The sequence below is a fragment of the Lepus europaeus genome, chromosome X, assembly GCF_033115175.1.
Source record: "Lepus europaeus isolate LE1 chromosome X, mLepTim1.pri, whole genome shotgun sequence".
NCBI lineage: Eukaryota > Metazoa > Chordata > Mammalia > Lagomorpha > Leporidae > Lepus > Lepus europaeus.
In genome coordinates, this window is record NC_084850.1 from 81,024,606 (window position 1) to 81,038,359 (window position 13,754).

Genomic DNA, 13,754 nt, shown 5'->3' on the forward strand with positions numbered 1-13,754 from the left:
ACCGAGTCTGCTGTTACTTTGATCTTGGACCTCTCAGCCTCCAGAACTGTGAGAAATAAATGTATTGTTTAGAAGCTACACAGTCTATGATATTTTGTTACAGTGGCCTCAAACCATGAAGACATGTGATCACCTTTTGATGAACATTCACATGAGGCACAGATATCTCTACATATTTTACCCATTCGGAGAGGTTTTCCCTTATACCACTTGCTACCAATTTCCCAATCATCTTCTTTCCAAATTCCTGACCATCCATCCAAACTAGCAGCCACAGCATATGAACCGATGTATAATTGCATGCCTGGTCATTTCCCCTTCCAAGCAGAATGAATAACCAGGTGTACTGCTTGAAGTTCTGCCCACTGGAAGGATTTTTCTTTACCATTGTCCTTAAGGAAATTCCCAGAAAGGGGCTGCAGGTGTCCAGTTTTAGGTAGTGCCAGAATATTGTGCAGAACCATTTGTAAAGTAGGTCTGAGCCATCTTTTACTCTGTCAGTTAATGTAGGAAACTCCCCTCTGAGGCCATAAGTACAATCTGAGAGAGAGAGAAAGCAGTGTAGAAAGACTATAGAGTGGAGACCATGGGCATTTGGGCCACTTCATGTAAACTTTCTCATGCCTTCAGGGTCTGCTTAAGTATGTATCATATATCTTGGTCATCCATTTAATTATGGAGTATTGCTATGCATGTTCAACAGCCTTATACTGAGAATCACTTGTAGGAGCCTGCTAAAGATCCAAACAGTACTCCTGTCTTCCATGGACCCATCCAGTATTATTGTATATGCTGGATCATATGACCCAAGCAGCAAAGAAGCTTAAATATCAGCCTAGACTTTTTGCAGAGCCTTCTCTTCTGGTGTCCACTCAAAACTAGCAGGGTTTTTGGTTTTTTTTTTTTTTTTTTTATTGTTTTCTGTTTTTGTTTTTTGGTTGCTCAGTAAATGGGCTGAGTAACTCACCCAAATGAAGAATAGATTGTTTTGTGCCCTTGTTAGATTGTTTTGTACTAGGTTTTGTGCCCTTTTTTGGTTGTAGGAGGAGTCAGATGCAACAATTTATCTCTCACCTTTGAAGACATATCTCAGTATACCCTACACTGTTGGATCCCCAGAAATTTCACAGAGATAGAAGGCCCTGACTTTTTGTTAGATTTATTTCCCACCCTGTGACATTGAAATTTCTTACCAGTAAGTCTACAGTGGTTGCTACTTCTGGATCAGGAGGTCAAATCAGAATCATGTTGCCAATGTAAAGGATCAATGTGATATCTTTTGAAATGGTAAGATAGTTGAAATCCCTGTAAACTAAATTGTGATGTGGAGCTGGAAAGTTGGAATGCCACTGAGGTGAGACAATGAAGGTACATTGCTGACCTTGCTATCTGAAAGCAAACTAATTCTGGTGGGCCTTATAGACAAATAGGGAGATCAAGGTATTTACCAGACCAATAGATGCATACCTAGATCCGATGATGTATTCATTTACTCAATCATTGAAGCCACATCTAGCAGAACAGCTGCAATTGAAGTTGCCACCTGTTCAGCTTAGAACAGTCCACTGTCAAGATTCACTTGTCCTCTCTATAGGCCAAATAAATGAGTTGAATGGGGATGCTGAAGGAGTCATTGCCCCTACATCTTCAAGTCCTTGATGGCAGCACTAATCTCTGCTATCCATCCAGTAATGTAGTATTGGTTTTTTTCTTACTATTTTTCTAGGTAGAAGCAGTTATCCTGGCTTCTGATTGGCCTTCCCCACCATAATAATCCTCACTCCATAGGTCAGGGAACTAATATGGGATTATTCCAGCTGCTAAGTGTATCTGTTCTAATTATGCATCCTGGAATTGGTAAAATATGCTCAGGAAGCATTTGGGGATACACTGGGCCCACAGTGAGATGGACATGAACTAAAATTCCATTAATAATTGGCTCCCATAGGCCCGGACTCTGAGTAGTGGACCAAAGTGACATTTTAGGTCCCCTGGAATTAGTGTCAGTTCAAAGACAGTGTCTACTAGTCCCCAAAAGGGCTGAGTATTTTCTTTTCCCCAATACACAATTTCTCTCATATAGGAGCACAGGTGTCTTTATGGAAGGGTAAGAGAAAGAGAAACAGTATATCATTTTCATAGTGTTCTGGAATCCTTCCTCAAGGAGACCCAGCCTCACCTTCCTTCGAAGGACTCTGTGTTTGTACACTGAATCAAGTCTAGATTCTCACTGTGAGGTCTGGCCTACAGAAAAGAGAAGTCATAGAGCTCCTAAAGCATGCTGGGGTTTCCCCTCACAAATTTATTACTGAGAGTATTGATGAAATGTCTGTCTTCAAAAATCTCCCTGTGCAGATGAATAGATCTTAAAGGAAAAAATCTACTTTTAACATTCCAGCCTTCTTAAGCCTTTGAATTCCATCCTCTGCATTAAACCAAGGAAGTTCTGGCATTTCCACTTTACTCACTGAGGGCCACCTTTTGGTCCACGTTTCATCCAACCAACTAACCCAACTGTAAAATCTTTTCTGACTTCCCAAGCTGTGACATTATTTTTTAGGATTTATTTTATTTATTTGAAAGGCAGAGTGACAGAAGAGGGAGAGACAATGAGACAGAGAGATTTTGTATCCACTGGTTCACTTCCCAAATGGCTGCTACAACCAGGATTGGGCCAAGCCAAAGCTAGGAGCCAGGAACAGCATCTTGGTCTCCCACATGAGTGTCAGATGCCCTAGCACTTGGCCCATTTTCTGCTGCTTTCCCAGGTGCATTAGCAGGGAGCTAGATCAGAAGTGGAGCAGCCAGGAGATGAACCAGTGCTCTGATATGGGACGCCAGCTTTACAAACAGTAGCTTAACCTGCTGTGCCACTATGCTGCCCCCCACAAGCTGTGACGTTCAATGCAGAATAAATTCAGCCAGATCCAACTTTATGTTCCTTCATCATTACTCCACATCCTTAGTATCCATTCTCACATTTGTTCCCTAGATTTCTATCTATATAATTAGAAAACACAAGTAGTTCTTTTTTTTAAAAAAAAAGATTTGTTTTATTTATTTATTTGAAAGATGTGGGTACAGAGAGAGATAAAGCCAGAGAGAGGTCTTCCATCCACTGGTTCACTCCCCAAATGACAGCAATGGCCAGAGGTGAGCTGGTCCAAAGCAAGGAGCCAGGAGCTCCTTCCAGGTCTTGTGCCGTCTTCTACTGCTTCCCTAGGCCATAGCAGAGAGCTGGATTGGAAGTGGAGCAGCTGGGACTCGAACCAGTGCCCTTATGGGATGCCCATATGGGGCTCTAACCCTCTGTGCCACAGCACCGGCCCCCAAGTAGTTCTTTTTGAGTGTCATACTCCCCCTCTTGGTAACACTTTCTGCCTTACCTTTAGGGGCCTTCTGGGGCTTGAGTCTAATTACAGGTCTAGAAGAAAAGAATCCTGAAGAGAACTAGCCTTGTCTTGCATAGTGGCCTCAAATTTCTCAAGCAATGTGGAATTAATCCCTGCAAGTGTGTGGAGAAGCCAATACCACTGGCAGTAGGAAGGCTGCTTTTACTGATGGTGAATAAGCCTCTTATTCTGACAAAGGCCTGAGCACCAGGAGAACCAGTACTAAATTGTAGCCCAAGTCCAAAGGCATGAGAACCAGAGGGGTTTATAATGTAAGTTCTAGTCTGGGTAGGAAGGACTGAGAACCTAGAAACCCTGTTGTATGTCCCACACTGAGGGCAGAAAACTGATGTTCTAGATTTTTGCAGTCAGGCAGAGAGACCCTTTCTCTGTCATTTTTGTTCTTTTCCAGCCTTCATTGAATTGGATGAAGTCCACACACATTGGAGGGCGAAATCTGCTTTTCTCCATCTACCAGTTCAAATGCCAATTTTCTCCATAACATCCAGTTATAATGTTTATCCAAATATCTGGGCACTCCACAACCCAGTCAACTTGACATAAAATTCACCATCACTCCATACAAAGAGCAGAGTGGTTATCATCCCAAGCAGAAAGAATTGCAAGTACAAGAGGCTAGGAGACAGGAGCAAACTTGAGTATTACAAGAGTAGATATGCAGCCAGTGCCACTGGTGTATTGGAGATAGAGAGTGACACAATAAAAAATTGAAGAGATAGGGAGAGGCCAAATGGTACAAACCATGGTAAAAAATAAAATATAAATATATTTTGTTCCAGGGGTTTTGAAAATCCTTTGAGACTTTTAAGTGGAGAGTGATAAGATCTGATTAGCATTTTGACAGATCTCCCAATTACCCAATACCTAGTAGGTATTGCAGGGAGGGGGAAGAATTAAAGTAAGGTGATCAATTATACAGCTATTGCAACTGTCTAGATGACAGATGATGGTAGCTTAAACTATGGCTGTGTCATTGACAGTATTTTAAAACTATGCTAAAGGCTCTAAAAATGCAGGCCCTCCCTCTTCCTTCTTGATTCAATTATACCCATAAGTTTGGTGACATACCCTCATTGGTAGAAATGAACACAGAACTCTGCTGAATTAGCACTCTATTGTGTTGAATCAGCAATGCATGCTTAATGTATACTTTAGATAGAATTATATTAGTTAAAAATAATTACAATTTTGATTTTATACTTAATTGATCACATTATCAATGAACATGGAAAAATGAGTAGGAAAGAAAATGCCTTTCCTCTAAGGGAAGGAAGGGAGGAAAGGAATGAAAAAAGGAAGTAGGGAGGGAGAAGGGTGAAGGGAGGGAGAGGGAAGTGGTTGTTTATATGAGATTTACAGGATAAAAAAAATACCTGAAGAAGTGAAAAAAAAATGTATAGTCAAAATCCTGCCACTTGCTTGCTGTGTGGCCTTGGGCAAATCACTTGATATGGTTCGGGTCTTTATTTCCTTTATATGTGAAATGATCAGTTGAACTAATTGTTCTATAAAGTCTATTCTTCAGAGTGTTATTTTTTTTTCAAGTTGCTATTCTAAGAACCATTCTCTTTACCTTGTTGTGGGAGTTCTAGTTCATACAATCCAACCTACCTCATACAATCCAAACTCTGGAGACTGGAGATAAATTATGAATAGTTACTTTCAGGTAGGAAAGTTGTGCCAAACAAAGATTAGATTATTTCCTAAGATAACTCAAGCAGGTGATAGTATGGTTTGTTTTATAATAAATAATCTTATGCTCAGATATCCAGATATGAAACTTCCCCCCTTCTTTTCATCTCTCAAAAGCTGCTTTTGAGTCTGGTTCAGTGAGGAAAAATATACATACCACAGTTGTCCCACGTGATTTGCTATTTTTCTGTCAACTTGAGAAGAGTTTAACTATCTATATTCAGTCCACAACAAATCATCCAGGCAGGCTAGTAAGATGTAAGGTCTCATACTGGACCCTAACAAGTGCTAACCACCTTATTTTTCCTATAGCTGTACGATTCTGTGACCGGTGCCATCTGATCAAGCCAGATCGCTGCCACCACTGCTCTGTCTGTGCCATGTAAGTGACAGCCATATTTCCTCTGGGCTGAGATTGGCCACTGATGGCTACCTAGACAACAAAATGACGGATCCTAACATGTAACCATACCTAGATAAGAGCCTTTCCTTTTAAGCATAATGCCAAACATTCTCATAAGCAATGATGATGATTCAAACTATTATAAACATAGGAAAGAGAAATAAAACCACATTTTAAAAATAAACTTTTATTTTAGAACAAATTTGTATTTATTGTGATGATAGTTCTCATATGTCCCATATCCAATTTCCTCTCTTGTTAACCTGTTACATTAATTAATATGGTACATTTGTTACAATTAATAAACCAATGTTGATATATTATTTTTAATTTAAGTCCATATTTACTTTGGTTTTCCCAGTTTTTCCTTAATGTCTTTTATCTAGTACAGGATCCCATTTAAGATACCACATTACATTTAGTAGTCATGTCACCTTAGCACTTCTTAGCTATGACATTTTCTCAGACTTCGCTTGTTTATGATGAGCTTGGCAATTTTCAGGATTAATGATCAGGTATTTTGTAGAACATCTCTCAACTGAGATTTGTTTAATGTTTTTCTCATGATTATTAGACTAGAGTAATGTGATTTGGGGAGGAAGACCACAGAGGTCAAGTCCATTTTTATTACATCATATCAAAGGTCCAATATAAACATGACATCACTGCAATGTTAATCTTGATCATATGACTGAGGTAGTATTTGTGAGGTTTCTTCACTGTAGAGTTATTCTCCTCTACCCTTCTATAGTATACTGTTTGGAAGAAAGTCACTATACCCAGGCCACACTAAAGGAACAGGAAGTTATACTCTCTCTCCATGAAGGCGGAGCATCTACATACATTATTTAGAATTCTTCTGTGTGGGAGATTTGATTTGTCTCTTCTTCTCAATTTATTTATTTATATCAGTATGAAGGCATGGATGTTCATTTTCTTTTTTTTTTTTGTTATAACCCAGTACTATGTTATTTTGTTACTCAAATTGTTCCAGCTTTGTAAAACCCCATCTCTTTGTTAATACATGTAATCATTATGCCTTTCTTCCTGAGTGCTTGTTCTACCATATTGCTTTTATCTTTTATTCAAACATAGGTTATAGCCATATGTGTTCTTCTTCATATTCTTTTTTAAAGATTTATTTATTTGAAAGAGTTAGAGAGAGAGAGAGAGAAGGAGACAGAGAGAGAGAGAGAGAGAGAGAGAGAGAGAGATCTTCCATCTGCTGGTTTACTCCTCAGATGGCCACAACAGTCAGAGCTGAACCAGGCCAAAGCCAGGAGCCAGGAGCTTTATCTGTCTCCAATGGGTAGCAGGGACCCTAGTACTTAGACCATCCTCTGCTGCTTTCCCCAGGCCATTAGGGAGCTGGATCAGAAGCAGAGCAGCTAGGCACAAACTAGTACCCATATGGGCTGCAGACGTTGCAGGTGGTAGCTCTATCCACTATGCCATGATGCCAGCCAATATGTTTTCTTCTGTACTTTTATTAAACTGATATTTATTTATTTGAGATACACACACACGCACAGAGGGAGGGAGGGAGGAAGCACCCATGTACTAGTTCACTCCCCAAATACCCACAACATCTGAGGCTGGGCTGGGGCTGGAGCCAGGATCCAGAAATGCAATCCGTGTCTCTCACATGAGTGGCAGAAGCCCAATCACTTGAGCCATCACCACTGCCTCCCAGGATCTGCATTGACCGGAAGCTGGTATCAGAGACAGAGCTGGGATTCAAACCTAGGTACTTTGATGTAGGATGCCCTTATCTTAGCCACTAGGCTAAACACTCCTTAAACTGATTACTGAACAAATTGAAAGGAGATTGATCTTGATCTCTCTGTATTAATATCCTGAAGTTCCAAATATCTTTTAAAATTTGGAGTTCTAGGCATGTAACTTGCTCCTGGCATGATCTGATAAAGTGTTATTGTGATTGTTCATTCCTGAACTGAGGACAATAATTTTGGAGTCAGTGTAGAGGAAATCTAGAAATGGGTGTACTGGAACCATGTGAAAATACTGGTGAAACCTTGCATTCAGTTTTGAGATCTTGCTTCATTTCCATGCCCTCACTTATCATACTTTATTTTGTCCCATTTATAGGTGTGTATTAAAAATGGACCATCACTGCCCTTGGTATGTCCCTTTGATTCACTTCTCTCCTCTAAAAGGGTCAAGGTTATTCAATATATTCACTTTCTTATGCATAGCTGTAACATGCCTATTTCTGCCACCATAATTCACTGGGCTTTTATTTGTGTGGGAATAGGGAGGAGTAAACCTTTAAAGCTAGAATAAATACACCATCCCAAGTATGGCAATGAATTCCTGCAGTCACAAAGGTAATGATCTCTTGTCCATTTACTTTAGCAATTGAGCATAGTAATGAAAAACAGCACAAGTATTTCTCCTCTTCAAACACAGGTCAGTTCTATTTCTGCCTGGCTTCATCTTTGATTTATTCTAAATTATTAAATTCCATGATTCTTCTCAAGACTTTGTATGTCAGAACTAGAGAACCACTCTGAATTCACTTGACTATAAAGAGGAGATGCTACAACTTTACCAAGTGTAGCTGCTGAGACTATAATAGGTTTGTAGCAACCATGATCAAGGTTTGCTTAGATGTTTTAGTAATCAGTCCAAAACTGTTAGGTCACGTGTGCCTATAAATGAATGGAGAAACAAGTGAGATGTGAACTTGTTTTTCTAGTCTGTTACTGTTAAGGAACTTCTCTCTCTGCTGGGTTTCTACATAACGCATAACGAAGCAGCAAGAGTGACCTACTTCCGTGGTTTAGTCCATTTATGTATCAGTGTGTTCTCAATTTGTAGGTCTTGATTTCAAATTAATTATTTTTCTTTTTTAGGGTTAATAACTGCATTGGATTTTCCAACTACAAATTCTTCCTTCAGTTCTTAGCTTATTCTGTTCTCTACTGCCTGTACATTGCCACAACAGTCTTCAGCTATTTCATCAAATACTGGAGAGTAAGTTTTAAAAATCCTGAAGAATACCCCCGGAACAAATGCACACCCACTCCAATCTATGATATTGTTCATTCTCTATATATTTTTACCTTCTGAAATAGCTAATACTGAAGTAATCAGAATGGAAGGCGCTAAAAACAAGTTTTCCATGTTGAGTACTTTTTTAGGAAGCTGTTACTTAAAGATTCTAGTTGAATTGGTTTCTGTCATATATGAGAATCTTGTTAAGGGACCTGACATCTCAAATCCTAGTGATTCTTTACAATGTACTTCTCCATTCAAGTTTTTTTTTTTAAATCTACTTCTTACCAGCTATAGATTTGAAAAAATGTTGAAACTAATTCTAAGTCCTTAGTTTCCTAAGAAAAGGCCAACAAAGAACTCCTCTGTTGTTATAAAATACTTTCTAATTTCTTGTTCAGAGGATAACTGCAAAATTCCAACTGATCAGAAAGATATACTGACTCATCTTTGCATATGACCACAATTAAATGGAAAGTCTGTTTTAAACTTTTTATGAAAAACACTGACTTAAGAATGAGAAGAATTGGGATTTAATACTGGTTGTTACCTGCTTCACTGGCTTATTGCCAAGAACAAATGAAACAGATGTTTAAACATGCTTTACCTTTCAAAATATGATTCCAGTGATTAAAAGGAACTGTCAAACAAAAAAATCCTACTATTGTTTTTCTTCTACTTGAAGATATAAATCATATCTCATTAATCTCCCCTCTCCAATAAAACTTAAGGCATATTTTTCATTTATATATATCCACAAGGTCTTGTAGAAGTATAGTGAAATATGTTTTCTTTTCATGCTAATGGACCCCAGAATCTATTTGATCCCCACAACTTCAGTACAATTGCTAAGACATCCATGATGAGGGCTGTCCAGATTGAACCTGAATAGCAAAAGACAGATGTGGGCAGAGCTACTAGTTATTACTTTAGGAATTGCATAAGAGCCTGTATAACAGGGATATCTCTCCTCAGCTGGAGTAGTAAAAGCAGTAGGGAAACAACATGGATCCTGTGACCAGAATATAGATTAATATAGACTGGCAAAAAAAAGATAAAGGCAGTGAAAACCTAAGTAGCAGAGAATATTTAAATTATCAGTTAGTACTTTGATCCTTATCAGTGTAGAAAAGTATAATGATGTGTGTGCTTCCCATTATCCCTTCAATTTGCTTAATCAATGCAGATATTTTAATAAATTTAGGAATCAGGAATTATATAATGGCTATAAAAAGCTGTTCAACTCAGAATAACAAACAAAACTACAAGCAGGAATCATGTTTTCTCATAAATCTTCTCCAAATGCAAAATGCTTTACCATGCCACACATCCTGACATCTCTTATTTGACCCCTTTCCATAGCACAGACTCTGTTGCTCAGGTCTCTGTGACCTGTTTGACATTATTTCCATATGCTAAGCTACTACCCTGAATATAAAGAGAATTGGCTACATCCAGTCAGTAGGGAAAGTATCAGGCTTGGTCTTCACAAACACTTTCTTGGTTCTAAACACAGTGGATGACTGTTTAAGAACCACCCTTTCTCCTCATAATAAAGTAAACAATGCTGCATTTCACACATTTTGCCTTTAGTCCTCCTAGTTCCTAGTCAGCCAATAATCAAATACCACAATGCCAGCTAGGAGCTGGATGCTTTTTTTTTCATTCTTGAAAGATGGTATTTGGATACAAGTTAGTCACCAGAAATGTACCAGTACTCATAAGCAATACCAGGGGTGAACATAGCCTTGTCCTCCTATTCCCTCATTTTTTTTCTCCACAGTAGACTAGATCATGCCTGACATATGAGAGGCATGAAAACCTGTCTTGGCTTGCCCTCTTTAATAATAATAAAAAGGGTATTGACAGTTCAAGGGAAAGTTACTCTGCAGTCTCTTCAATCAGTGAACACATGTTAGTGTGTGCTTTAAGGATGGCTTTCTCATGTAAATTGAATCTTCCCTTAAAATCAATAGCAAACACTGTCATGTATTTTAAAAACCATGCATCAGGGAGACAAACTGTGCTCCAAAGAACAACCACCTCCATCTGTATGCTACTTGACAGTTTTTGAAGCACTTTCATATGCATTATCTCATCCAATCCTTATCACAACACTGTGAAGTCAGCAAAGCAGGGATAATTTATCTCATTCAAAGATGATCAAATTGAGGCTCACAGTAGTTAAGTGACTCACCCAGGATCACCTAGCTTGTAAATTTCAAAGTCAAGGCTTGAACTTAAGTCTGACCCTAAGCCGATGGATCTTACATACTGTTTCATGTCCTAGTGCCTGTAATGTCTCCACTACAGAGAAACTCCAGCTCCTTCAGAACGAAGAACTGAGAAAACCATCAGACCATTTCTCTTGTTTCAATGTTAACTTAAATAATGACTACTTTGATAGGAGATTGATTTTTGCCTATGAAAAATGTAATAATACAAGAGATCTTTAAAAAGTTCATGGAAAATGCATATAATGTTGATACATAGATTGCCAAAAAATCTTGCACCAAAACAAACTTATCTTTTAATTCCATTATTCCACAAAATTTTTGAAGTACCCATATACATTATCTGCCACCTGGGCCATAAACCTCCTCATAGAATCTATGAATTGCTTTAGAAATAAGATAGTAGTCTTATTCTATTAGTATTCCCCCTAAACACCTCTGGTGGTTATTACTTTGAGTGATTTAGCTTGATTATCTCCTGAGAAAGTATTTTTGAACCTAGGGCTGTCACTCCCTTCTCACAGAAAAAGTTTAATACTAAAAACTCTGTCAAGGGACAACATAGTAGATGGACTGTGGCATAAAAAGAGTTCTGCAAAAAATAATTGCAGGGAGGAGGGAGACTTCCAGCTGAGCTACATAGAGTGTGGACTGACATTATATCCGTTCCTCTTGTCCAGCCATTTCCTATTGCCCTTTTAAATGTGAAAAATAAGAAGTAAAATAAATGTGAGCTTCAAAAGATTTTTAAAAGCATACTCAAAAAATAGAGACTATGAAAGCAGAAGTCCAGTTGAGCGGCTGGCACTGTGGCGCAGCGGGTTAAAGCCCTGACCTGAAGCACCAGCATCCCATATAGGCGCCGGTTCTAGTCCCGGCTGCTCCTCTTCCAATCCAGCTCTCTGCTATGGCCTGGAAAAGCAGTGGAGGATGGCCCAAGGACTACACCCACATGGGAGACCCAGAGGAAACTCCTGGCTCCTGGCTTCAGATCAGCGCAGCTCCGGCCATTGCGGCCATCTGGGGAGTGAACCAGCAGATGGAAGACCTCTCTCTCTGTCTCTTCCTCTCTCTGTAACTCTGTCTTTCAAATAAATAAAATAAATCTTTAAAATAACTAAAATAAATAAAGTCCAGTTGAGGCAAAAACCACTACAAAGCACTATATGAGGGTTTCTCATAAATTAAAAATAAAACAAACCAAAACCAATCCTATTCAGTTTGGGTGCATAGGCCAAGATTTTGTAGAGATTTCACTTCAAAAAGGAATGTTTCAAAGATTCCTGCAGGTAACATGACTATTTCGTGCTTAAGAGTCACCTCTAAATTTACTACTAGAGAACATTTGGAAATATCTCAAAAATTCCTCAGACCTAAACAATGATCATCACAGAAAAGGAGAAAATAAATAATAGCCATTCCCCCAACTTCTCACTCCAATAATCAAAATGTTTTCTAAAATTCTCTTCAAAAGACAAAAAAAAATGTTACATGCTATGCATGCTACAGAAATTTAGAGCACTCATTCTCGTTAGGATTGCATGTAAAAAAAAAAATCTGGTGCCACATGGAATAAAGATGTCCCAAAAATTATAAAAATCTTTAGCCACATATTTTTATAATTACCTGTAAAGCCTTGCTTGATTTTTACCGTCTAAACAGCTATTCCACAGGATGTAATAAACCAACACATTTCACTTTAGCTGAAAGAAAAACAACCACACATACTCTGCAGCAGCTTTAAAGTCAGATCATGACCTATAGATAGGACATTTTAAAATTTTACCTATGTGTTTTAACTTCCTACATAAATCCCTGTGACATTTTCAGCACACATATGTCCAAGGAAAATGACATATAAAGAATTCCCAAATAGCTCACCTTGAGACAAGAGGATGAGCCATATGACCTCATGATCACCTCTAGCCAGTGATTTATAAATCTCAAACTAAATGGAGTACAATCTTTAAAGGTTGCATGCCAATTATGGCCTGAGTATACCCTTTTCACATTACCTTTTCTAACTGGTATGTTATATACTCTATTTTACACTGAACTGCACTTACAAAAGAATCCATTTTCTCTTTGTTGGCTGAGCATTTATCCATAATGAGAGTAAATCCATGGTCAGCAACAGAAAGAATGCTTTTATGAAATTTGCAAAATCTAGATTGTTAAATTACGGCTAGATATTTTATACGTGTGAAAAGCTACTGACCTACATTTAAAAAATAACTAGCCAAGCTGTGTACTTTAATCTTTTGTTTTGTTTGCTTATTATTTCTTTTCTAGGGGGAATTGCCCAGTGTTCGCTCTAAGTTCCATGTCCTTTTTCTCCTCTTTGTGGCCTGCATGTTTTTTGTCAGCCTTGTGATTCTCTTTGGTTACCATTGTTGGCTTGTCAGCAGAAACAAAACTACCTTAGGTAAGACTGAATATTACAGGAGAAAACATACTAATGTATATCAGATGATCTGTGGATTGTTCCCAAGAAAGACAAAAACTTCTAATGAAGCAGTTTAGCCAGTGATGTCACTTTGCCTCCAGACTTACGAAAGTACATTTTACCAAAATGGAGTGCCACATTGGATGACACTTATGGACTAAACAGAGCATTAGTAAATGAAGCTCTACAAAAAAAACAAAAATAACCATTGCTATTTGTAGTGCATGTTGGGTAATAATACCACAGATTGACAGCTCTGAAGATTTATAAATGAAGTGCCCATGAGGAATGAAGGCGAGAATCAGTACAGAAGAGATTATCAGAAGGAGGAGGTGGTCCATAAATATAGAAGAATCTAATTTATTGAGCTCAGGAGAAAACAGAGTCCCAAGAAAGAATCCAATCAACAACAAGAATCCAACAGTCTTGAGACAGAATAAAATTTTTGAATATCTACCATAATCAAGTTGCTGTGTAGGGACTGTGGGAATAAACACGTTGATCAAATGAGTCTCTAGAAAATGAGTACAAGGAATGAACTTCTTTTC

General features: G+C 38.3%; 1 protein-coding gene across 3 annotated transcripts in view; it reads left to right on the forward strand.

Annotated features, from left to right (window-relative positions):
- The window catches only part of ZDHHC15 (zinc finger DHHC-type palmitoyltransferase 15), a 97,584-nt gene that overhangs the window by 48,891 nt on the left and 34,939 nt on the right, over positions 1-13,754 (forward strand). For all 3 annotated transcript variants that reach the window (XR_009865075.1, XM_062184269.1, XM_062184267.1), the window contains 4 exons: positions 5,418-5,487; positions 7,618-7,650; positions 8,385-8,505; positions 13,053-13,185. Coding sequence is in view for 2 of the 3 variants with exons in the window: in XM_062184269.1 (XP_062040253.1) it covers positions 5,418-5,487; positions 7,618-7,650; positions 8,385-8,505; positions 13,053-13,185 (357 nt within the window). In the remaining variant the exon portion in view is untranslated. The remainder of the gene's footprint in view (positions 1-5,417; positions 5,488-7,617; positions 7,651-8,384; positions 8,506-13,052; positions 13,186-13,754) is intronic.